General features: G+C 37.8%; 2 protein-coding genes across 3 annotated transcripts in view; one reads left to right on the plus strand and one right to left on the minus strand.

Moving 5' to 3' along the window:
* Positions 1 to 9,936, minus strand: part of DSG4 (desmoglein 4) — a 47,156-nt gene extending 37,220 nt beyond the window's left edge. The window contains exon 1 of the mRNA XM_040479162.1: positions 9,421 to 9,936. Coding sequence (XP_040335096.1) covers positions 9,421 to 9,468 — 48 coding nt within the window. The 5' untranslated portion in view covers positions 9,469 to 9,936. The remainder of the gene's footprint in view (positions 1 to 9,420) is intronic.
* Positions 1 to 26,227, plus strand: part of DSC1 (desmocollin 1) — a 351,582-nt gene that overhangs the window by 108,285 nt on the left and 217,070 nt on the right. For both annotated transcript variants that reach the window (XM_040479164.1, XM_040479167.1), the window contains exon 2: positions 3,441 to 3,491. In XM_040479164.1, the coding sequence (XP_040335098.1) occupies positions 3,441 to 3,491 (51 nt within the window). The remainder of the gene's footprint in view (positions 1 to 3,440; positions 3,492 to 26,227) is intronic.

Here is a 26,227-nt window from a genome sequence, read left to right on the forward strand (position 1 = left end):
CTTGAACCCACGAGCTGTGAAATCATGACCTGAGCCAAAGTCCAACGCTCAACCGACTGAGCCACCCAGGCATCCCATCAACCTTCTGATTTTCAAAACACTGGCCCTGTCTCTTTCTTAGTGAGATATACCCGAGTCCCCCATCCCCAAGCTCAGTCAGCATCCATGGCCACCCTTTGTCAATGGTTGTCAAATCCATCATTGTTACATCTTCCTCTGTAAGAGTCTTCCCAGCACTTTTTCAGTGTCTGATGTTATTTTGAAAAGTTAACCATTTACTTCTCTGTTATCTGTACCTGTCCACTACTCTACATGTTCCAAGAAAGTTGGGATTTTGGGGATCATATTCCTACCCTCTCCTATCAGAATGCCCAGTGACTAGGCATGCACTAAGTATTTGTTGTAGAAATGAATAGACCATCACTATAAAATTGATAAAGATATTAAGCCTTGCAAAAATCGAGGGTGGCATTACTGAAAATGTAGAAGATGTAAAGGGAAAAATATATGCAGATACACAGGTGTATGAGATAATCCACACAGTTCTTTGAGAGAAATTATTTCATGGTGGCTTTTGATATCTTTTCTTTTGGTTCATGATATGCATGTGGTCACTCACTATCCCTGCTCTTGGTTAAGCACTGAACTTGGAGCTGCCTCTGAATGGGTGGGCTGCCTTCCACGTGCACTCAGACACACTTCTGGGACTTACAGGGCTTGTTCCTTATCTTATGGAGAATTTTCTCTCCCTAATTTTAAGTGATTTCTTAGACTTTCCCATGCCTTAAATAGTAATCTTGTGAGATTTCTTTTCAACTTTTTACCTGATCTGTAAAACACTGATCTAATCATAAGTATGATCAATTTCCATGAGAAAATAACTATTTGATTAGCAGCACCCGAGAGAATGACTAAAATCATTTATCAGGCATTTGCACCATAGGACTTTTTTTTTAATGTTTACTTATTTACTTTTGAGAGAAAGAGAGAGAGAGAGTGTGTGTGTGTGAGCAGGGGAGGGGCAAAGGGAGAGTGAGACAGAGAATCTGAAGCAGGCTCTGTGCTGTTAGTGCAGCACAGAGCCCCACACGGGACTGGAACTCACAAACCATGAGATCATACCCTCAGCCGAAGTTGAACGCTTAACCGACTGAGCCACCAAGGCACCATAGGACTTTGAGCGTCAATGTGACTAAATTGTGTTTTTGTACAAATGGACAGATGATAGATTAGAAAACCAGTTGGGGAGCAGTGACTTCAACTCTACTCCTTGCAAATACATTGGCATGAGGATAAAACAGCTAGAGGGGACTGCCTCCTACAGACAGGGCCATATGCTGGATCTGTGGTATGATTAAGGTCTTATTACACTTGATTTTTGCCACAGGTCTATCTATTTAAGAAAAATGAAATAATAAGCTTTGTTTGAAACCTAGAAGTTGGTTTTGTTTGTAATCTGTGTTTACTTTGCAAATCCTTGGGTGATTTAAAAAAGGAAGACAGGGGCACCTGGGTGGCTCAGTCAGTTAAGCGTCCGACTTCTGCTCAGGTCATGATCTTGCAGTTTGTGGGTTTGAGCCCTGTGTTGGCTCTGTGCTGACAGCTCAGAGCCTGAAGCCTGTTTCGGATTCTGTGTCTCCCTTTCTCTCTGCCCCTCCCCCACTCACACTCTGTCTCTTTCCTTCAAAAACAAATAAACATTAAAAAAAATGAACATTTTCAAAAAAAAAAAGGAGGACAAAATAATATTTGTAATTTATCACTGTCTCTTATTTAATGTTTTGTGTTCATAAAATTAGTTCTACCACATATACAGACTAGATGAAAAATGTAAGATCGATCATTATGGAGCCTTTTGTGCTTCAAATTGTGCAGGTATGGAAAGTTACACGGAGATATATGTTGTAAGTGAAAGTCTTGTTCTGATCTAAAAGGAGGACACAATGGATATTTTACTTTTGCTGAGTGATGATCTGGAATTTATTGCTAATCATGAATCTGCCAGAGGCTTTAGTGTTTAAAAATATTTTAAAATCTTTGAAGAAATAGAATATATGTGTAAAATTTAAGAGAACAAAATTTTACTTTCATCTTCTTTCTTTATATTTCCAAAATAAATCTTTGGATTTAGTGTGTTCTTGTAAGTGATCTTGCAATAGCAGACAATTTTGAACATTAACATTGCCACGGAGAATAACGTTTTTACAGTATTTTGAATTTTTGAGAATGTTTAATAATGTTTCATCTATTGTTAAAAATGATTTATAATGACCTATACACTGGCAACCCTATTGGGTCCTCTTTTAATATTGTTGAAAATAAATAATTGAAGATCATATGACTTGTAAGAGGACACTATGAGTTTTAGAGTCAATTCTTTCTCAGTTCTGATATGGATATTTTGAATTATCGCTTGGCTCAGTGCCCCGGATACTTTTGCAATCCATTGCAGTGCAACTTAGCAATGTTTGCCATGTGTGAGAGGTGTGACTTTTTTTTAAAGGGAGATTTGGGAGAGGTCAGCTTGATACTTCAGGTTCAGGTACATGTTCATCATGTTGACGTAAGGAAAGAATATATATGTGGAAGCTGAGTATGTAGTGAATGATTCATTTAAAACTATCTGTGCACTTATACCTCTGTATAAGTATGATCATGTGTCTCAGGGATACATGAGAAGCATGATCATGTATCTCAGGGATATGTGTACCCCAAATGAAGATTATTGTTATAGCAGCAATTAGGCTGATATCAAGTTTCTGAAATCTGTGTATATTTCTTTTTTCAATTATTTATTTATTTGTTTTTGAAAGAGAGAGAAAGAGAGAGAGAGAGAGAAAGAGGCAGAAAGAGGAGAGAGAAAATCCCAAGCAGGCTCCATGCTGTCAGTGCAGAGCCCGACACAGGGCTTGAACTCATGAGCCGTGAGATCATGACCTGCGCCAAAATCAAGAGTCAGACACTCAACTGACTGAGCCACTCCGGCACCCCAAATCTGTGTATATTTCTAAGTCAAATAGTTTCTGTCTCAAAATGGATATGTAGCACTAAATTATAGTTTAGCTTCATAAAAAGCAATGTGGTTTAGACACAATGGAGGCAGAAGAACTGAGGACGTGTCTTGACTTTGTTTACCAGCTATGTGACCTTGGATAAATCTCCTAGCCTCTCTCTGTTTCAGGTTCTGATCTAAAACGAATAAAAAGTGTGAAAGTGATAGGCACAGGAAATGCACAGTGTGTTCATAAAGAGGAAGAAAAGTGAAAGAGTTTTCTTCTGTGCTTTAGAGGGTATGTTCACAGCACACCCTGTCATATAAAAGTACTAGTCACTCATTTTTAAAGACTTGAAATTAGCCCCATCAACCTGATTAGTCCTCAGTTTAAAGGGATAAAAGGAGTGTTTGGAGTTTATTTTATTTGCTCTTGTCCTCTTTACAGAACCTAGCTCAACTGAAGGATAGCAATGATCCATGGTTGCCCTGCGAATCTGTGAGTAGAAGCTCCTTTTCATCCTCTTGCTGTCCCCGACATTTTTTGTTTTTTAATTTCGGGAGGTTGCAACGTTAGATCCCGGGTTCTTATCTAGGAGAACTTATATCGTGCCTGTTGGAGGTGGTACACATCTGGTATTTCTGCTTCCTACTCAGCTGGCTCTACTGATGAGGGTCCCAATAGCCACGCTCTCCAAATCCTGTCCCTTTAAGGACAGGTGTTCTTGCAGGAACTCTGCAGGTTTTATTCTCAGGCCCTATGAAATCATGAGCCCTGTCAGGAGGCTCCTCACTTTCCATACCTGGGAATGGGTGTATTGGAAGAAACATGAAATGACATTGTCTTCCTAAGTTGCACACAGTAGCCTAACTGTGTGAACCTCAATTAAACTGTGCAGAATAGTTATGGGCTCCTGGATAATTGCAGAAATTCCTTGCCTATAAAAGTCGCCATTTTGGAGCCTATGTAGGTCACGCACCATTCTAAGGTGTGGTTTGGTCTGAGGGCCTGGCTAAAAGGCATCACAGAAAATGGAGACTGTTGGACTAGTTACCATGATGGTGGCGTACATGAAAAAGGGAGTTAGAGGCACCTGCAGTTGAGGGAGCAGAAATAACCCAGAGAGATGTTTGGTATCCTGGGTGTGCTATGCTCTCTCTGGCCTAGTTGATGAGAAGGTTTCCCATCTTCCTTTTTCCTTTGGACGTCCTTACAATAAATTGAATTAACTGAAGTAACCTGAATAGGCCTTTTTCTGGCAATATAAATGTGCCTCAGAAGCTAAAACATATGCACCCGTGCTACTTACTCTCCCAGAATGAAAACTAAGAGTATCTGCCCAGAAAGGGCTCTCACGTTCAAAGAAAGAGGAAAGCAGATATAAAAAGATACTGGAATGTTACAGACCCTGTAAAAGAAGCATGGGTGGGATACAGCATTGGCCCAGTTGAGAGAAGGAGTCAAATCAGGAAGAGTGGATAAAGTTTTGGACGTGTAATATTCGGTTCAAATTACAACTGTACCACTTATGGTACATTTATGAATCATTTATGTCCTAAAGTTTATTTGTAAAATGAGGTTACTTCTGTTTATCCTTTAGGACTTTTGTTATGCGTGTGAAATGACTTTGTTAACTGTAAAATGTTTTGTAGTGTAAGGGGGTGAGACGAGCATGCAGTTCCAGACCAAATCCCTGAGATCCAACTCCTTGGTTGTCTCCATTTTAAACCATCAAGCTGGCTTTATAGGTCACTAAACCACATTAAAGTTGCCTATTAGCTGATAAGTGGGAAATATGGAGAAGTGACTTGGTTAGAAAGATGCATTAGAAACAAAATCCATTCATTCATTTAAGATTTTTCATTGATACATATTATGTGACAGGTACTGTTTTTTTTTTTTTTTCTGTGGGAGACACATTCCAACCTGTTATGATGTACCCATTCTAGGGAGAATAATAGGTTATATATACAATATCCAGTGGCCATCTAACTTTTGGCAAATTACTGAAGTTTTTCTGGGCCTGTTTGTCAGTACTTTCTCCTACAGAAAATACGGTGATTTTATACAAGATATTGGAATCTAAGTCATTATGTGTACTAACTGCAATATTAGACTACATACCATTCTTTTCCATGCTGAGTGTATTTAAAGTAGTAGCTACTGAACCAGGATGTTTTTCATTTTTGTGACTTACCTTTTTGAAGTCAGTTTTTGAAGTCATTTGCACACCTCAGACTAACTTATTAATAAGCAGTTCTCTCCTGAATAATACTTATAAAAATAATTGAGTAAAGCAATTGGTATCCTCATAGGGATATGTCAGAGATGCCAAGTTCAAGCCTAATTATACCACTTTTGTTTATAATTGAAGGTATATCAAGTAGTGGCATTTTAGTTTATAAGCTGTGTAATTTTCCAGGTAGAAAGGAAAGGCAAATATTTCTCATGCAGGTCATATCTGAAGGTTTCACCCAGGTCACTCCTTCCAGAAACCCTTTCATAAGAGGTGTTCTCTGTGTGTGAAATATTCCAATATTCCAGCTGCGCTCCCACCTGGGAAAGGGAAGGAAGTATCCCTGCAACTCAAACAACAGTTTCATTACTTTGTAAGGAACTCCTGCCTGGATACTTAGGGACTAAAAAGGAGGCAGCTACTACTCAGGGTTGAGAAGTTCTCTAAAAAAGAAAAATATCTTTGAAAAAGGGAAAACATCATTGAGTCTCAAGAACCATGGAATATTTTCAGGGCAGGATTTTTATCCTACAACTACATCTACATAATATCTACAAGGTAGATGTTATTGAGAAGACTCTATTAAAAACACAGGTCATGTTATGGTAATAATACGAGACATCTCCTGGGATATAACATTTTTTTGTAGCCCAATGTAAAGTTTGTAGGAATCTGAAGGCAAAAGTAACGATTTGCCTACTGGGATTAAAGTATATATTGTAATTCTCTAGTCAGTTATATTGACAACAACAAAAATAATAGATGTGAGATTTGCTTCCATGGAACCTTTAGTGTTACATGTTGAAAGAGGGAGGAAAGCAGGTAAGTGAAAAAAGATACTAGAATGTAATAGACAATGTAAAAGAAGCATGGATAGGATACAGCATTGGCCAAATTGGGACGTCAAGGTTTTTGTAACAAGCAGTATTAAAACCAGTCACTTAATGCTACTTAGGGTATTCTATTTAGCACAAATAAAAACCAAAATCAGATAATGTGTTTTTGTTGTGGTGGTTGTTAGTGGTGGTATTCCCATAAGTCTATACACCTAGAGATTTGTCTGACAATAAAATAAAAAACAAATGACTGTTCTATATGGCAGAATCACATTGTTTTATGTGAGAACTAAATTGATAGGTGGCTAGGTTAGTTCTAAATATGTTTTTAAATTTTGGTGTCTGTTTTCAACTTACAGTGAGATAATATTTATATACTTAGCTACCTACCTGCTTTATTTTCCAAGAGCAAGAATACTTAGTTGAAATGTTTACATCTCATAGGTAGCATATGATCACCATATGTACCCAAAAATTCTTATCTGATAGAAACTACCTAGCTGTTTTTTTTTTTTATGATATCATCTACTGGATAGAATACAGGTCTCTTACAGCTAATAAACTGTTCTGCCTTAAGTGATTCTTTCTTACTAAAACTTATACAATCCATAGCATGACCCAAATCTGTAGATTCTTCGACTAAAGGTATGAAAATAGTATTTGTGAGCCAGATGCAAACTTCTGCTACATAACTCTTCAGTAGAGGCAACTAAAGAATCTCAGAGTTTCTGCATTGGCAGGAGCTTAGTGACATCATGTCTAACAGTGTTTCCTGACATGGGGCACGATGAGGCCCTGAAAGGTTGGGTGCTTTGGCCAAAGGTACACAGCCCCTTTGAGGGGAAGCTGTGACTCAACCCTGAGGCTTCTGAGTCTCAGTTCAGTGTTGACTGTACCTGACTACCTCAATCCATTTTACAGGAGAACATGATGAACATCCTTAGGAAGACGATGCCAAAGGGCTTACATGATAAAATGGGACGCCCTATTGTAGCCTTGAGTTTTGGGTACCATTTATAGATCATGCCAGTCAAAATCTTGTTTAAAGTACCTTGTGGATGAGATATAGATGACATAAAGTACCCATCTCTGAGAAGCTGCCACACCCTCATTAGTGTGACCTGCAATGATGCCCAGATAGCCTTTGATTTAGTTAATGAAAAAAGGACAGAGTTCAAGAAACAAAAGACAACTAGGTGTGCCTATTTTCCACAACATCCATAATATTATATTGACTTTCCTTAACTTGTTCTAATCTTGAAACATTCTAGAAGTTTCTACTTCCTAATTGCAAAAGTTATTAAGTGATATGTTAAAAGATCTATTAGAAATAGAAAATACCTTAAGTCTATCACAATTACTAAGAAATGCAAAACACAAATACTTTAGTATCAGTGGGGAGTAGGGGGAAATTAAGTATCAAAAACCTGAAAATTAGTAAGGATAATAAATCAATACTACCTAAGAGAGATGCTGAGAATCTGAAATATAATACCCTTTTAAGATCAAGGAGAAGAAAAATGAACTCAATAAAATTAAATGGTCATAAAACATGCCTATGCGGAGAATAGGAGGCAAAATTTAATGCTCAGAAGTACCCTTTAAAATCTTGATACATGCAATGAGTTTTCCTTACAAAAACAAAAGATTTGTCTGAGTTGAAAGGCATGGAGATAACCCATAGAAATATAGCAATAGGTCTAGACTGATGATTCTTAATTTCTATTAAAAATTGAATCAGATTCTTTCCTTTTGTAATGCAAATAAATAATGATCATTATTACAGGGCATCACACTTCTATTTGGAGTTTTTCAGTTGACAAATATTTTTCAAAAACGGTCTTATTTAATAATCTGTCTCCCAAGCTCAGAGAACGGAATGTTCTACCGCTGTTTCCTTCCAAGTTTGGGCTGTGTGACCTTTGGCAGTGTTAGGCTGCTCCACCACTTTGGAAGCTCAGGGAATTGTAAATTCCAGAAGAATGGCACCTGCCAGGGCAAGTGGACAGCAATGTGTTCCCTTATCTCCCTAGCATTGGCTGCCCTCTGCCTTTTAGAACTGATGTTCAAGATAAGTCCTATATAGAGCCACTTGCCGGAGAATATGGTGGAAATCATTTTCCAAGGTCATGTCATAGCATCACTGTGGACATTCCTAGGAGACTGAGAGGCAGCCAAAAATAGGGTACTTGCCTTTGTTTGCTTTGAAAAAAATGTCCAATTTTCCTAATAATTCCCTCCTCTTATCATTCCCTTTATTTTTTTAACTCTTTTGACTGAATTGTTCTGTCATTTGACATTCAATAGACTTATGTCTAATGTAATCTAATTTTCTTTAAATGTTTATTTTCAGAAAGAGAGAGAAATAAAGAAAGAAATAAAAAGAGCAAGCGAGCGTGCAGGAGGAGGTTCAGAGAGAGAGAGGGAGAGAGAGAATCCCAAGCGGGGCTCCATCCCATGAACCATGAGATCATGACATGAGCCGAGATCAAAAGTTGGATTCTTAACTGACTGAGCTCTCCAGGCACCCCTTAATTGATTTTTAAAAATAGATTTTTTTTCTAATTGAATTGGCATAGTTTGGTGAATTGACCGACCTGATCTCTGTTCCTCTAGGAATCCAGAATTAGAATCTCCCTTACCTTTTTCAAGGGTAGGACACTTGCTATACGTGATACCTATCTGGAAAGCACTTTATTCTTTGAGCACCAAAGGAGGAAAGTAGTATAATAACCAAAATTACATGTTTATTTTAAATAAATATATCATCTAAATAGTTCCTTCCTGGACTGTAGGAATGCTTTAATAATCCCAGATAGGGTTCATCTTGATGGCTTGGTTTTCTTCACTTTCTTTAGCCATTTCTGATAGGAAAAAATTCTCATATGACTTAAATATTTCATGGTTAGTTACAATGTAATTTTGAGATAGCTAACATTACTTCGCCTTGAAACAAACTCACAGGGAAATAACTGTATAAAAGAAATGGGCTTGACCAACTTACTTCCCTACACATGTAGGGTTTTGGTTTAAGTATAAATAAAAGAAAATGGAAAATAATTTTGTTTCTGATTATAAGTTTTAGAATTGTTACGGCATTTAATCTGAATTAGATTATGTCTGTGACGCCATGGAAGTCTAGTTCAGCCAAATTCTCACCCTGCTTTTCTATGGCATTTGGTCCCTCAAGCATGGAGAGTCCTTTGAAGTCACCATAGGCTGAACTCATAGAACTCTTTTTTATAGGAACAGGTTTAAAAATGGAATAAATCCCATATAGAAACTCTGACAACTGACAGAAGAGATAAGGCCTTAAGGCTGCATTTCCTTCCCTAGGCCTTTAAATTCTACTTACCATTAAAATGATCAAAAGGCAGATGTTCCTGAAAAGGAGCCAATCCATTCCTTCAGGTCTTTCTTGCACACGAACCCGGATGAAATTTGATTTTAGTCCTAGTCTTCTGGGTTCTGAATTCGGCTCTGCAGCAAGATGTGCTTTAAGATGCCCTTTTAGGAGGGCATGGGTGATAACTCTGGTGCTTTCTGGGCAGAGGAATGAAGATGTTCTATAATGACTCTGTTTCCCCACCCCAAACTCTTGGGCTGGTCTGGAAGGCTGGCATTGTTTGAGCTCTGGGTAAGAACATAGACACACCTTGATTCTTATTGCAATGAAACCCTTTGTTGGACACCAAAGAAAAATCTTACAGAGGGAGGACAAGATTTACAGGGAAGATACCCAATGAATAATAAATTACTCACAACATGAAAAATAATTAAGATGTTAGGGCCTATCATCATGCTGAATAAAATTAGTAGGCTTCTTCTTCTGCCAACATCATAAAAGCAAAATTATATATACTAACAACACACACACATATGTACACTACAGAACCAACTTCAAGGACTGACACTTGGAGCAGAGGACATTGTGAAGAGGCATCAGGCCCAAAGGATGGTGTAGGGAGAGAGATAGAATAATGAAACTCTCATCTCTTAAGGTGATTCCTGCTTCCCTCCTTAAGAAGTCCTGTGATCAAACTGCATTCCTCAAGTTTAAAGATGTTCTGAAAAATAAGGTTAGGACAGAAAGACTCTGATTTCACTAGTATGTTTTTTTTTTGCACACTTTAGCATATTCTTTCCTCCATATACAGTTGAGCCTGTTATATATGATATGACATTAACTAAACTGGCTTAAGGTAACTGCAATACAGAGTTTGGTCACTCTTCGTGGCAAAAAAGTACACTGATAAAAAAGTACATAATATGAGTGAGTAACACATTTGAAACCCTCATAAATATTTATTGAGAAGAAGCTGAGACGGGGAACCTGAGAATTTAAGGGCAAAAGACCAGAGCAGTATCTGGATGTTTCAGAATATCATTTCCCTTTTTTCATTTCTCTCTTATCCTTTGTTAGTGTGGATTTAGAATAGGTATAGCTCCCCTGTGAAAAAAATTGCAGGCTGGCAAGCATCATCAACAAATATAAAAAGAGAAGGTAGTTGAATGTTCTCTAACTGCTAATATACGTTGGCTGGAGAATTTGAAAGGGGGATTGCATCATTGCTGCATCTCAGAAACAAGATGGGCTCTATTGCTAGGAATGGAATGTATTCTAAACAGCATTCAGTCTTTGGGAATCTTAGTTTGACATTTTTTGGAGCATAGGAGAGAGTCTAAGCAATTAGAGCACTGGCATAGTATCCTAAAATGAAGATAAATGAATTATGTGTTGAAAATATCTCTAAGAAAGAGAGCAGGAAATTATACGGAAGTAATGGAAAAAGTGAATTGTTACAAAAAGGCAGTATTTGGATATATCTGCCTAAGCCAAATATTATATTTGGGGATATCTATATTTATAATTCAAAAATGTATAAGCTGAGCCAATAAAGCCTATGTGTGATATCAAGTTTTAAAGTACATCAAGTGGTCCTCTAGATATTAATTTACTATTTCATTGTATGTTAGATAAGTCTTTAAAACAAGAGTTATGGAAAGCTATGCTTGAGTAAATAAGTTTTAAAAATCTAGGGGTGCCTGGGGGGGCTCAGTCGGTTGAGTGTCCAACTTTGGCCTAGGTCATGATCTCATGGTCTGTGAGTTCAAGCCCCGTGTCGGGCTCTGTGCTGACAGCTTTGGAGTCTGTGTCTCCCTCTCTCTCTGTCCCTCCCTTGCTTGTGCTATGTCTCCCTCTCTTAAAAACAAACATTAAAAAAATTTTTTTTAAAAAAAAAGGTCTTTTGCGAGGCATCTGGGTGGCTCAGTTGGTTAAGCATTCGACTCTTTTTTTTTTTTAACGTTTATTTTTGAGACAGAGAGAGACAGAGCACGAATGGGGGAAGGTCAGAGAGAGAGGGAGACACAGAATCCAAAACAGGCTCCAGGCACTGAGCTGTCAGTACAGAGCCCAATGTGGGGCTCAAACTCACAGACTATGAGATCATGGCCTGAGCCGGAGTCCGACGCTTAACCGACTGAGCCACCCAGGCACCCCAGGCATTTGACTCTTGCTATCAGCTTAGGTCTTGATCTCAGGGTTGTGAGTTCAAGCCCCACACTGGGCTCTATGCTGTGTGTTGAGCCTAGTTAAAAAAAAATTCTTTTGCAACTGTTTTACATGCAACTGAGCTTTGATACTTCTTTGTTTTCATGAATTGTTGTTCAGAGGTTTGAAATGTGACAATTGCATCCACCATGGAAAAATTCTGTTTTATAGCTAGGTTAAAACAGCATTGAATTAAATACTTTTACTCTTGAAATATATCCTCCATCAATAGTGCCAGCGAGCTTTGGGCTTTGGGGATGCAGTGGAATTTTCCCTGTGTTCTTCTACATGTGTGAAGTATAACGGACGTCGTTGCTTGAAATGAGTTCCAAGAGACAGGGTGGTTGGAAGTGTTTCCCTCCCAGCCAGCCTACCCAAGACCTTTTCATTGATTATAACTGTGCTGTGACTTTGTTTTTATTTTTGTACAAAGCATTTGAATTATTCCGGAATAAAGGAGGAAGAACAATGAGAATTTGTGCTTTATCAGTGAGTAGAGATAGTCCTGGGCTGTGTGCATTTCTATCCCTAGAAATACGCTATAAACAGCTATGAAGATTGTTTGTGTCTTGTGGAAATTTAATGTGCCCTGTTGCTTCAGATTTGAATTATAGACACGTAAGAGGAGAATGTAAAATATCTCAAATAAATGGAATTTTAGACTTTAAAAAATACATGACTGACACCCTTTTCCTAGGTGCCTCCCAGTTTACCATGGCCCCTGTACATAAAATTGTTTTTGGTGTCCGTATCCAATGGAGAGTATGAGGGAAGAGAAAAGAATGTATAATTTCAGTGCTTTCAGTATGATGCTCTGGGCCATCAAACAGAAATAAATCTGAGGGACCTTTTATTGCCATGGGAGTCACTGCAGAACAGTAGAGAATGGGAGAAGCCAGTAAGGATTCTTTAGCAGATTTATGGCTATAAACAATGGGTCAGTCAGAGCTTAAGAAAGTACTAAGGGATGAGGGAGAAGTCAGTGGTTGTCATGATGGTTTTATTTCCATCACTATTTCCAAGCAGGCTCTGAGTCAACATGTAACAGCGCATTATATTAATATGCAAGGTAGGGCAAGTTGATTATTGTTTAGCCAGCTAAAGAAATTCATTTTTGTTTTATTTCAGTTAATATTGAATTAGAATAATTTAATATGCATTAGAGAATTAATGAAACAGATCTAGAGTGTTCTTGCTTTTCACAAGGGGAAAATTACACTCTTCCCTGGCTATATCTGATAGAGATATTTGCAAGACTTTCTACCTTTTGTTTACATCATGTCGGGTTGATTTCTTCTGAAATGTAAAACTACCTACTTACCTGACTTGCTATTCATAGGGTGAGTTTCAAGAAAAGAAAGTAAGAAAGAGAGAAAAGAAAGAAAGAAGGAAAGAAAGAAAGAAAGAAAGAAAGAGAAGGAAAGAAAGAAAGAAAGAAAGAAAGAAAGAAAGAAAGAAAGAAAGAAAGAAAGAAAGAAAAAATGAAAAGAAAAGAAAGGAAAAGAAAAGAAACAGCAAACAGTAGAAGTAGGTACTAGGTCTTTTACGTGATTCCTCTAGATTTCCCCATTTATAACTCCTGAACTCAGTGATTCAGAATTTGAATCTGGTGATTATGATTATACGCAGATTTAAAAGACTTTGCAATAACTGAGAAGTGGACAGTTGATGTCCCATCACCTCATTTGTACTTCTGGGGAGAATTATGGAAGTGATCTCAAAATAGAATCCTGAAAGGATTTCAGTTAGTGAAATCCTTTTCTTGGCAAAACTTAGGTCATGATTTTGACTTAGGTAGATAAAGAACAGCTACTTTTGTTTCTCTTGTGGGGTACCAGCCATCATTAAAACGGAGCGTGAAATCATTAATGCTTAAAAATACCCTACAGATGGGGCGCCTGGATAGCTCAGTTGTTTGGGCATCCAACTCTTGATTTTGGCTCAGGTCATGATCCCACGGTTGTGGGATCCTGCCCCGTGTCGGGCCCCGTGCTCAGCTTAAGATTCTCTCTCTGTGTCTGCCCCTCTTGCACTCTCTCTCTCTCTAAAATAATGAAAAAAAAAAATACCCTAGAGATGATCTAATGCAATCTCTCCTTTCTCCCTTCTCTCCAATCCATGTTATAGGTATAACCCTGAGAGACTATAGAGTTTAAGTGCCAAAGTTGGGCAAGAGTTCTACCTCCTGATTATAGTCAATTTATATAAATACCAAGCCACTATCCAGTGTTGGCTGGATACATGAAAGCAAAATATAAAAAAGAGGTGATGGCTGAATCCTATTATCTTTTACAAAAACTCTTCAAATAGTTTAGAGTTTACTGAACTATTAGGTTTAGTAGCTGGCTCTGCATGCAGGATTCGAAAAGTAAGTTTGTCCTATTGTTTATGTGTGATATCCTATTTCATTTGCTATTATGAAAGTACGCATAGAATTTCAGGGATGTTCTACATATTTAATTATTGTTCTGTGCTTCTGTACTATTGTCTCATACTGCTTTTAAAGTAGTGGGACATTTTCATTCCATACATCATGTCCATCTGAAAGAGCAAGTATTTTAACACTTACATTTTTTAAAAGTAATGCATAACTTAATGCATGCCAGTACAAATTCTTTTTGAAAAAAGAAATGTAATCTGTTCAGGCCAAATATTGTGAACATGATGGTAAGGCAGCATTTTTCTATCAAGTAATCAGTTTAGGGTTACTGGTGAATATTGCTTAAGTATCCAAGGGCAGCTTTATTTCTTGATAGCAGGTGTTAGAGGAAAGGAAATTTTAAAAATATTCATGGTCCTAAACCATGTTTGTCAAATGCAGTAGGCAAGTAGGTTTCAGAGTTGACTCAGGCGAAAGGGTTTTCATTAGCCTGGGCCTGGGGGGATGAACACAATGTAAACAAACTTGTCTTGGTTTTGACCTAGAGCAGTGCTGTGAACACACCTCTGACTGTCCACCTTGAGTTAATGGCACTGAAGATAAACGACCTGTTTCCTTGTTAAAGCCAATTTATGTATGGAAACCATGGTGCCTGCAAACCAGGTTATTTAATGGGTGTTGGAAATCACAGAGATTAAATGTCAGTTTCCTAAAGGGTTATGTTAATACCATAGGATGATGTTAGTTTACACCCTAAAATCATACTTACATCCTGACAGAGGTGCCTTGTTGATTCTCTCTGTGATGTCATGTGCTTGGTGTGGGATGTCTTCTAAGTAAGTGCAGAAAGAATAGTGTGGCTTCTCGCCCTGTGTTAATTAAAGCGTGTACTTACATGTTTATTGCATATTTGCTACATACTTATCCCCTCAAAATGTCATCTTAGTCTGTCCCCTGACTCCTGATCATGATGACAGTGGCATCATCCGCACTATGATAATTACTTCAGTGTCATGCTGACTACTGCAATGGCACTGGCAGTACCCCCTCTTTGGCAAAGTTGTTTCATGTATATAGTTTACCTTTTGTGCTATTAGTCATGGATCTAGCAGACTCTGAAATGGGCTGTGGGCTTAGGTTGTTTAGGAAGAAATTCAGGGATAAGAAGTTCAAGATAAGCAGTGCATGTACCCAAATTATATGGTCCAGTACATAGGAAATACAGATTTCTTGGCTTCAGACTTACTGAATCTGAATGTCTGGACATGGCACCTGGAATTATTTATTCTTAACATGCTCTTCCCATAATTCTGGAGTTGCATGCTGGTTTTAAGAGGTTAAGAGTTTATTGAGTCAGGGTAATTAACCTAGACCTGTGGTTGGCGCGGGGAGAAATGGCAGCAGGTAAACATATTTTTCTAATACGACAAAAATAGCATCTCTTCATGGGGAGTTGGTATTGACTATTTGTGTTTCCTTTTAGGTGAAAAGTTTACTTCCTTTTTTTCCCTCCACTGTGTTACTGATGCCTTTAGTATGGATTTGTAAATATTCTTCATATTTAAGGGAAATGAACTTCTGTTAAATGTGTTGAAACTATTTTTTACTTTGTTTTTTTTTTCTCTTTTGAGTTTGTTTTGGATTTTTCTTTCTCTTTTGCATCTGAGAATGATTATGGTTTTATTTGGAATAAGCTGTTCTAAACAGTCCTGCTATCTATTAGTTTCCTGTTGCTGTGGTAATAAACTATCACAAACTTAGTGACTGAAAACAACACAAATTCATGGTCTTACTAGTATAAATGATATATTTTCCTTAATTTTTTTTCAACGTTTATTTTTGGGACAGAGAGAGACAGAACATGAACGGGGGAGGGGCAGAGAGAGAGGGAGACACAGAATCGGAAACAGGCTCCAGGCTCTGAGCCATCAGCCCAGAGCCTGACGCGGGGCTCGAACTCCCGGACCGCAAGATCGTGACCTGGCTGAAGTCGGACGCTTAACCGACTGCGCCACCCAGGCGCCCCGTGATATATTTTCTTTAATTGCAGTTTCTAACATTTATTTTCTTACATATAGGAGTATAATTGATTTTGGCCTTTTGATTTTTATATCCAGCAGTTTTGCTAAGCCTGCATTATTGATTGACTGAAGTATAGTTGACCTATAATGTTACATTAGTTTCAAATACAGCAGAGTGATTCAACAACTCTGTATGTTGTTATGTGCCGACCACAAGCGTAGCTACCATCTGTCACCATCCAACACTAATCCAGTACCATCGATTACGTGCCCTATACTGAATCTTGCATCCCCATTAGATTCATTGCATCTGGAAGCCTGTACCTCCCACTGCCCCAAACAGAATTTCCATCCGTGTTCATGTATGGAATTAATATGTAATTTTCCCTTCTTATGCTGATCTAGTCGAACTTGTCAAAAAGTTATGCTAGCCTTATAAAATGAGCTAAGGATTGTAAGCCTTATTCTCTTATGTAGAACAGTTGTATAAGATGGAAATTCTTTCTTTCTTGAGTCTTTGGCTCTTGAAAGTTTGGGTCAATGGTACTTTTTACTATGAATTTGTCTACTTCCTCTAAATCTTTTAATTGATTGGCCACAAATTATTTGTAATTTCCTCTTATTTCACTAATGTCTGTGAAATCCACAGTCATACCCTATTTTAAAGAACTCTTGATATTATTTGTGCCTTCTCTTTTGTGTTGATCAGTCTTACTAGGTATATACTAGGTATTACTAGGTATATAAATTTTATTAGATTTATTAGATTGTTTGATAGGAAATCCCTGATGATTTTAATATATGAAGTCTTTTTTAAGTCTTTTTCGGCTTTCCCTTGTTTCTGTTGGGTTTAACTCATGAGATCTAGTTGGGATTGGTCCCTGAGTTACCTTGGACGTACTGCTGTGTTCTCTCTCTTTGTGCTTCTGCATCCTGCTCATATCCAAAGATCTCTATGGGAGAGGAAGCTTAGTTACAGAAAATAAAGGTGACATCTTTAAGGAATATGCTTTTCAGCTTCAACTCCCCTATTGACCAATGATGCGGAACTGGTTCCAGCACTAGATCTTGAAAGAATGTGTCATTATATCACATTTGTTAGCTTTTATTATGTAGAAGTTAATTTTATTACATAGTTTATTTTATTTATGTAGCTTATCCCTAATTATAACTTCTAGTTTGTCATGCTTATAGACTTAGCTATTTATATTTAAGGTAAATGTGTAATGCCTGCGTAGCATATTGAAATGGATAAAGATGCAGATCTGGCTCAAATTCCAGAAATTCCACTCATTTAGTTTGTTTCTATGAGTGAGTTAATTTATCTTTGTAAATTGCAATTACCTCATTTATTTCCTTCCCTGGCAGATTCTGGGAGTTAAATTAGATACATTTATAGAGAGAAACTAACACATAGTACACTCTCTTTGAGTAGTATTCTTTCTTCATAATTTCTAGAGTGTATATGTCTGTAACAGACTTGCCATTGACTACAGTCTATAGCATTAAGTATAGATATGCTATTTTTTTCTATATACTAATATTTAATTTTTAGTGAGTCAGTCAATAAATATGGTTTTCTTTATTGCCTGTTCCTCTAGTTTATAGCATTTTGATTTGACAGTTTTTTTTACCTGTGTTTGAAATGCTATTCAATCTAATTATTTCTTATAAAAATTTTTTTAAGTTTATTTATTTATTTTTGAGAGAGAGAGAGCACAAGAAGGGGTGGGACAGAGAGAGAGAGGAGACACAGAATCTGAAGCAAGCTCCAGGCTCTGAGCTGTCTGCACAGTGTCCAACACGGGACTGAAACCCACAAACCGTGTGATCATGACATGAGCTGAAGTAGGATGCTCAACCCACTGAGCTACCCAAGCACCCTATTTAATTGGTTTCTAATTCTCATTTTTAATTTTTTAAATTTTTTTAATGTTTTATTTATTTTTGAGAGAGAGAGAGAGAGAGTACGAGCGGGAGAGGTGCAGAGAGAGAGGGAGACAGAATCCACAAAGCAGTCTCTAGGCTCTGAGCGGTCAGCACAGATCCCAACGGGGGGCTCAAACCTGTGAACCACGAGATCATGACCTGAGCCGAAGTCGGATGCTCAGCTGACTGAGCCACCAAGGCGCCCCCTTGTTTTGGTTTTAATGATTTTTAGAATACATTGTACATCTTTTGAAAAATCTGGCTCATTATCCTTACTTCATAAATAACAGTGTTTTAGAAGGAGTGCTTTTAGGTCATCAATAATAAGAGCAAAGAGAAATCCAGCCAGATAGGCACCCAAATTGGACCCATTAATTGCCTAACTTGAATTGAGTTCCCCATTTCAAGCTTTACATCCAAGCTTTCTAACCTCACATTATTTTTGCCTTTATATTGAAAGTAGATCAGCGGGCACCTGAGTGGCTCCACCTGGGTGGCTCCACCTGGGTGGACAGTTAAGTGTCCAACTTTGGCTCAAGTCATGATCTCACAGTTCGTAGGTTTGAGCCCTGCATCAGGCCGTGTTGACAGCTCAGAGCCTGGAGCTTACTTCAGATTCTGTCTCTCTCTCTCTCTCTGTCCCTCCCCCACTTGCGCTCTGTCTCTGTCTCTCAAAAATGAATAAATGTTAAAAAAAAGAAAGAAAGAAAGTAGATCAGTTTTCCTGGTGATTGATGCTCAGTCATCATCTTTGTAGAAGGTGATTTATGAAGTAAAATATTTATTAATTTTCAATGGGGTGAGTTTCCCATGGCAGGATAACTATAAAGTTCATATTTTGTCTCTAAATGCCCTCCACTTACTCTAGCAATCCAGGTACTAGCTCAAAAATGTTTATTGGGTGTGAATGGAAAGCAAAGGTGGATAGATATTTTGACATGCCTTTCCTCTAAGCTGCAGGGGTATCTAGTAAAATATTCTTTCTCCAGGAGAAAAAATACCTTTATTTATTCTCTCAGAGAATAGCATGTGGAAAGGCCTGAGCTTTTACATATATTTGATTTAATCTACCAGGTGATATATTTTAGAAAAAATGAGTAGTGAATGGATTGCATTTATTTATGTCTCCCACAAATAACTATTAAGTTCCTACTTGTTGGTTGGCCAGCCTCATAGAGTTCTGGGAGTAGTTTTCTACTACCACCATGACCTTTGTCATGTGAAGAAAAGTTCCGTTTCATTGTTTTAGGACTCTGTTTTCCAAATATTTTTCATTTAAAAAATGTTTGGTTATGTTTGAAAATAAACTACTTTTCTTTAGTTTACACTTTGATTCTCACTACCTCCTAGTAGGATCTAATTTTTTATATACCTTATCTTTTCTCAAAGCATATTTAAGATAATTGGTCAAAATATATTTTGCAATCTAACAAATTTAAACTGTATTGCCCCTCATTTTAAAGAGGAATCATCATGGCAAAGAATAATTTCAAAGGAGAAGTTCTATTGGGAATGGTGGTATTTGACAAGCAATATAATAGAATTTGGGGCTTGGTCAGTTCTTATATAGACCATCAGTGCAAGGATGGGTTTTAGAAAAGTTGAGTAGTGAATGCATTGCATTTATGTATGTATTCAACAAATAATTATTGAGTTTCTGCTTATTGCTGTGCTGACCTCTGTGTATCACACATTAATTCTTTTTTTTTTCATTTGGAACATATTTTTTTTTCAATATATGAAGTTTATTGTCAAATTGGTTTCCATACAACACCCAGTGCTCATCCCAAAAGGTACCCTCCTCAATCCCCATCACACATTAATTCTAAATGTGTTATTTAATTTCTTCCATATCCAAATAGTGATCATACAGTTTTTGGTGTACCTTTTTAAATAAGCTAGGTGCAAGAACCTGTCTTAGAAACTGAGTGAGTTAACATCATGTTGCTGGAAATAAGCTATTAAAATGTTGGGCTGTGTATACAAAAAATGATGACTTTAATTGACTCATGACCCTTCTTTCTAGTAGTAAATAGACATCAAAACCAATTATCTATCAAGGTCACTCCTAAATTTGTAACAGTAAAGCTAAGTCATCTCTTATAGGAGAATGATTATATGTCTAAACACTTTACAGGGACAGGCATCTAATTAACATGAATCATATAATATCATAAAGGTATAAATTAACACCAAGGGGGACTTGAAGACTTTCCTATTTTACACCACATGGTTTTGTCATCTATTTTATCAATATATTAATTTATGATCCATTCTTATTTACAGTGGAATGTGTAGGGAAGGCCTGTGAAATCAGAAAAATTTGAGGTTTCTTAGAGCATATCTCACCAGAGTGCTGCTGAGTATACCAGCGGTTGCAACAGATGCCATCGGTGCTGTCTCTCTATACTTTGCCCTTATATTTCAGGACCCACACACCCAATTTCTAACTGCCAGCTATTGTGTATTTTTGCCGATGTTATGGCCACTTTGCCCACTCACGCAGCAGGCACAGGTAGTCTCTAACTATGAACTGATGGTAGCTGTTGTCTAAATATACAATCTCCCTCATGTCTGAGATGGTTTAACTCTGCAGTGCATGCCCTACACCGACTTCCAACATTTTCCCCAGGAGAGCTGACCTTCAATTGCCCTTGGGGGTAACTGGCCTTTGTTAGCTATTTTGCCTTCTCTATTTCATTTCCCAGTTATTAACCAGTAGTTCCTTTATATCCATCCCCTTCCTCCCTAGATTGCCCACAAGTCCTGTCTCTCAGCATCTAATCTAGGTAAACCCTATCTCAGATGTGACCAAAACAAATTGAGAAGCCCAGGTCAGTAATTTATCGAGTAGAAACGCATACAGTTTGAAACAGATAGCTATTAATTTGAATACGGTGAGTATTTTCCACTGAAAAATATGACACATTACATTCTGGCTCCAACCAGATATGGCCTTTGACAAGGATTAGAGCCTGACATCTTGAGCAGTTGTGAGAAAGGTTTTGAGGTAAGGGCTCTTCCCCCTAGATTTTATTCAGTTTGCTTATGTTTATTTTATTTTAATTCCAGTATAATTAGCATAGGTGTTCTATTAGTTTCAGGCATTCAATATAGTGATTCAACAATTCTGTACGTTGCTCCGTGCTCATCATGATAGGTGTACTCTTATCACTCCTCTTTCACCCATCCCCCACTTGCCTCCCTTCTGAAACCACCAGTTTGTTTTCTATATTTAAGAGTCCATTTTTGTTTGTTTGTCTCCTTTTTCTTTGTTCGTTTTGTTTCTTAAACTCCACATGTGAGTGAAATTATGGTATTTGTCTTTCTCTGACTGACATTTCACTTAGCATTATACCCTCTAGATCCTTTTGTATTGTTGCAATTAGGGCTTAGTAATATTCCTTTATATATATTATATAATATAGCAATTAAATACATATTATATATATTTGAAAATTTGGATTTGAAAAGAGATGTATAGAATATATGGTATATATAATATATACTATATATTTTTATATAATATATCTATATCTGTATCCTTATCTATCTTTTCAAATTAGTGTTTTTATATTTTTTGGGTAAATACCCAGTAGTGCAATTACTGGATCATATAGTAATTCTATTTTCAATTTTTTGAGAAGCCTCCACACTGTTTTCCAGTGTGGTCGTACCAGTTTGCATTCCCACCAACAGTCCATGAAGGTTGCTTTTTCTCCACATCCTTCCAATGCTTGTTGTTTCTTGTGTTTTTGATTTTTGCTATTCTGATGGATATGAGGTGATATCTCATTGTGGTTTTGATTTTCATTTCCCTGACGATGAGTGATGTTAATCATCTTTTCATGTATCTGTGGACAACCCGTATGTCTTCTTTGGAGAAATGTCTGTTCATGTTTTTTGACCATTTTAAAATTGTGTTATTTGTGGGTTTTTTGGTGTTGAGTTGCATAAATTATTTCTATATTTTGCAGACTAATCCTTTATCAGATATATTATTTGCAAATATCTTCTCCCATTTAGCAGATTATCTTTTAGTTCTGTTGATTGTTTCCTTTGCTGTGCAGAAGCTTTTTATTTTGATGTAGTCCCAATAGTTTATTTTTGCTCTTGTTTCCCTGCCTCAGGAGACATACCTGGAAAAATGTTGCTACAGCCAATGTCAGAGAAATTACCGACTGCGTTCTCTTATGGAGTTGTATGGTTTCAGATCTCACATTTAGGTCTTTAATCCATTTTGAGTTTATTTTTGTGTATGGTGTAAGAGGTCCAGTCTCATTCTTTAGCATGGAGCTGTCCAGTTTTTCGAACACTTGTGTTGAAAAGATTGTCTTTTTTCCATGGCATATTCTTGCCTCCTTTGTCAAAGTTTAATTGGCTCTATAATTGTGGATTTATTTCTGGGCTCTCTGTTCCATTGATGTATGTGTCTGTTTTTGTGCCAGTACAATACTGTTTGACTCCAGCTTGGTAGTATATCTTGAAATCTGGGATTATCATACCTCTGGTTTTGTTTTTCTTTTCAAGATCGCTTTGGCTATTCAGGATCTTTTGTGGTTCCATACAACTTTGAGGATTATTTGTTCTAGTTCTGTGAAAAATACTGTTGGTTTTTTTTATAAGGATTGCATTGAATCTGTAGATTTCTTTGTGTGGTGTGCCCTTCTCCCTACGTTTTTTATTTTTTTTTTTAATTTTTTTTAACATTTATTTATTTTTGAGACAGAGAGACAGAGCATGAACGGGGGAGGGGCAGAGAGAGAGGGAGACACAGAATCGGAAGCAGGCTCCAGGCTCTGAGCCATCAGCCCAGAGCCTGATGTGGGGCTCGAACTCACGGACCGCCAGATCGTGACCTGAGCTGAAGTCGGACGCTCAACCGACTGAGCCACCCAGGCGCCTCACCCTACGATTTTTATAAGGACTAGCACATTAGGCACAGAACAGACAGATATATACTAAGTTTCTCATAATTAAGTTTTGTTTGTAAAGTTAGGAAAATAAGGGTCACTTAGAGTTTGTCTTATTTGAACTTAGTCACTAAGTACATGCCTGGCTCATTTTCAAACCTTTTGACGAATGTTATATCTCCACTTGTGTTTATTATGACTGAGTTTTTTCAAGACACTTTATAATGAGATTTGAATTTAATCTATTTCTCAAGGTCCTTTTTAAATTTCTTTTTGAATGTTGCTTTATTCAGCTGTCTAGGGTTTTCTTTTATTTTTGTCGCTCGTTTTGCTATCAAACTACAAGGTCCAACCAGGTAGCAGGAGTCCTTCATGAAGAGAGCTAGCTATAGGTTATCTTTTAAAAATAATGTTGTTTTTTTGTTTTTTTGTTTTTTTTTTTGAGGAGTGCTCTGCCCAGGCTTTCTGATAGCTTTCTATTTCACTTGTGATTAAGTCAGAATTCTTACAATGGTCTGAAAGGTCAAAGTTAGTCTCATTCCTTGTTACTTCTCGGATTTCATTTCTTAATGCTTTCCTTCTTTCATTCTCTGCAGTCACATGGGTCTCCTGTTCCTCCTTCAGTAACCCAAGCCTGTATCTACCTCAGAATTTTTGTAGTTTTATAGTTTCCTTTGCCCGGAATATCCTGGACCCAGATAGCCACATGATTTGTTCCCTAAGGTTCTTCAGGTGTCTACTCAATAGGCATCTATTACTGCCATGTAGCACACTATCTATTTTCTTGTTTATTGTTAGACCTCCTTCACCCCACTCCGTATCCTGAATGTAAGGTCAGGAAAAGGAACTTATCTGTTTTTTTCCCTGTCATATCAACGCTGCTTGGCACAAGTGTTAGGCATTCATTAATTATCTGTGGAATATTGGATGAATGAGTGAATGGTTTGGTCAAGGAGAATTTCTGAGAAAATGGTACTTAATTGCTACCTAAAAGATCAAAGGATATAACCATATGAAAATAAAGAGGAGAATGTGCCATACAGAGTGCATACCAATTGCAAAGCCCAAAGCATTTCCTTAATCCATTTCTTTTGCACCTTCTCCATTACAACTATCCTAGTCCAAACCACCATTATCTTTCCACCATCATCTTTCATACCAGGTCAGGTGGGTTCCTGTAGGCTATTCTAGGACATGCAATGGAAAGCCATTACAATTCTTAAAATAAGGGATTGGCTTAATCTAACTTACATTTTATGAGGCCACATAGGCTCATCTGTAGAAAATTGTTTGAAGAAGGCCAGTATGGAAGTAGAGAGACTATTGAAGAGACAGTTCAAGTAGGGTGGGGCAGATGGGGTTGGAAGCTGTTAGATAGCTGGAGATATATTTTGGTTATAAAATCAGCCAAAGCCATTTGCACTTACCAATGGATGAAATGGAGGAGGGGGATATGAGGGAAGGGATGAAATCAAGGAGTACTTAGTTTCTGTCTTGAGAAATGGATCAGTGGGGTCATATTTATTGGAATGGGGGATATTGGGAGAGTAAAAGTATGTTTAATTTTGAACATTTTAAAAGGGGCCTCGGGGTGCCTGGGTGGCTCAGTCAATTAAGTGTCTGACTTTGGCTCAGGTCATGATCTCACGGTTCATGAGTTCCAGCCCCACTTTGGGCTCTGTGCTGATAGCTCAGAGCCTGGAGCCTGCTTCAGATTCTGTGTCTCCGTCTCTTTCTGCCCTTCCCCTGCTCATTCTCTCTCTCTCTCTCTCTCTCTCTCTCTCTCTCTCTCTCTCTCTGAAAAATAAATAAATATTTTTAAAAAATTTAAAAGGGGGCTTGATGGGGTCTCATAGTGACATTGTAGAGTGTTAAGAGCAGAGGTCATGGGGCCAAACTTTAGGGAGAACATCACCATTTAATAGTTGGGTAGATGGGGAAGAAACAAAACAGAATAAGAGAGAGAGGCCAATGAAATGTAAGCTACATCCTTAAAGGATGGTATAAAAGCCAAGAAAGAAAAGTGTTTCAAGGAAGAGAGAATAGTTTTTTCAGATTCTTCCCAGAGGTTAAAAAAGACAAGGACAGAAAATTGGGCCATGTGTTTGGCAACCTATAGGTCTTGGACAAACTTGACAAGAGCCATTCTGGTGGATTGATGAGATGGGGTTGAAGTTTGATAAGACATGTGAAAGAAAAGAAGGCATGTGTACATGACTCTTAAGAAGTTTAGTGAAAACAAACAAAAAATAAGTCAGGGAAGGGTGCTGATGAAAATGATCAAAACAGAGAGAGAGAGAGAGAGAGAGAGAGAGAGAGAGAGAGAGAGAGATGATTTCAAAAAGGCACTATTAGGGAAGGAACAAAGTCCTTGAGCACAAGTGGGGGATTGTCTTTTTATATAAATAGGACACTAACTCCATTGTAATAAGGCAGGGGGGGAAAGAGTCCAAGTACAGGTGGATGTGTAGGCCTGGTGAACAATAGGATTAGGTCATCAACTAAGAATGAGGAGGAGAGAAGAGGTGTGGAAGTTTTGAGGACAGAGAAGGTATGGAGTAGTAATCTAGTATAATGAGATGGGAAGTCTATCAGAGAAGCAGGTAGGATTGTAGAGAAGCATTTGATATTAATCTGACAATTGAGATTGAGTATTAAAAATGAAAAAAAAAAGTCAGTTTACTTGAATCACTTGTTTAGCTGTTTGTGTGAGGACAGAGATGGAGGGTGAAAGATTTGGGATATGAAAGGGGAGAGCAGGGCAAGGAGTTTGAAGGCATTCCCCAAGAGGCAGTGTGGTTGAACTCATGAAGCTTGATTAGACAACGAGGAACATGGGGTGGCAGATAGGGGAAAGTAGGAGGAGTCAAAACATGGCAGCTTTGATTGAATTGGAGGAATTGCACAATCAGAATACTTCAGCACATAAGCTGAAAGAGTCAGGAGGAAGTGGTCAGAGGCTGTGAAGGCTGGAACAGGCATCCACAGAAGTGCCCTGCTCGGTTATGACAAGGCTGCATGTGGCTAAAGTGGGACGGGGAAAAAGGGGGTCTAAGGACTGAGAATTTCAGGTGTTGGGTGTCATCCAGGTGGTCGCTTAAGTCACTGTGAATCCTCACAGGAGTTGGAAAGTTTACAGCAGACTGTGGGCCAGAATATGAGTCTTCAGTAAAAGCGAGGATACTGTTGGGCGTTCCGTGAATAACACAAGCGGAAGAGAGGGAGAGGAATACAAGCAGATCATACGAGTCTGAAAAGGGTAAGGTTTCATGTAAGATGAAGGTGATAGTGTTCTGAAAGTGGCATTAGGTGGGGGCAAAAAGTACTCCCAATAAAGATGGAAGGGCATGATTTTAAAGGCAAAG

The sequence above is a fragment of the Herpailurus yagouaroundi genome, unplaced genomic scaffold (genome assembly GCF_014898765.1).
Source record: "Herpailurus yagouaroundi ecotype Mexico unplaced genomic scaffold, PumYag 142, whole genome shotgun sequence".
NCBI classification, from domain to species: domain Eukaryota; kingdom Metazoa; phylum Chordata; class Mammalia; order Carnivora; family Felidae; genus Herpailurus; species Herpailurus yagouaroundi.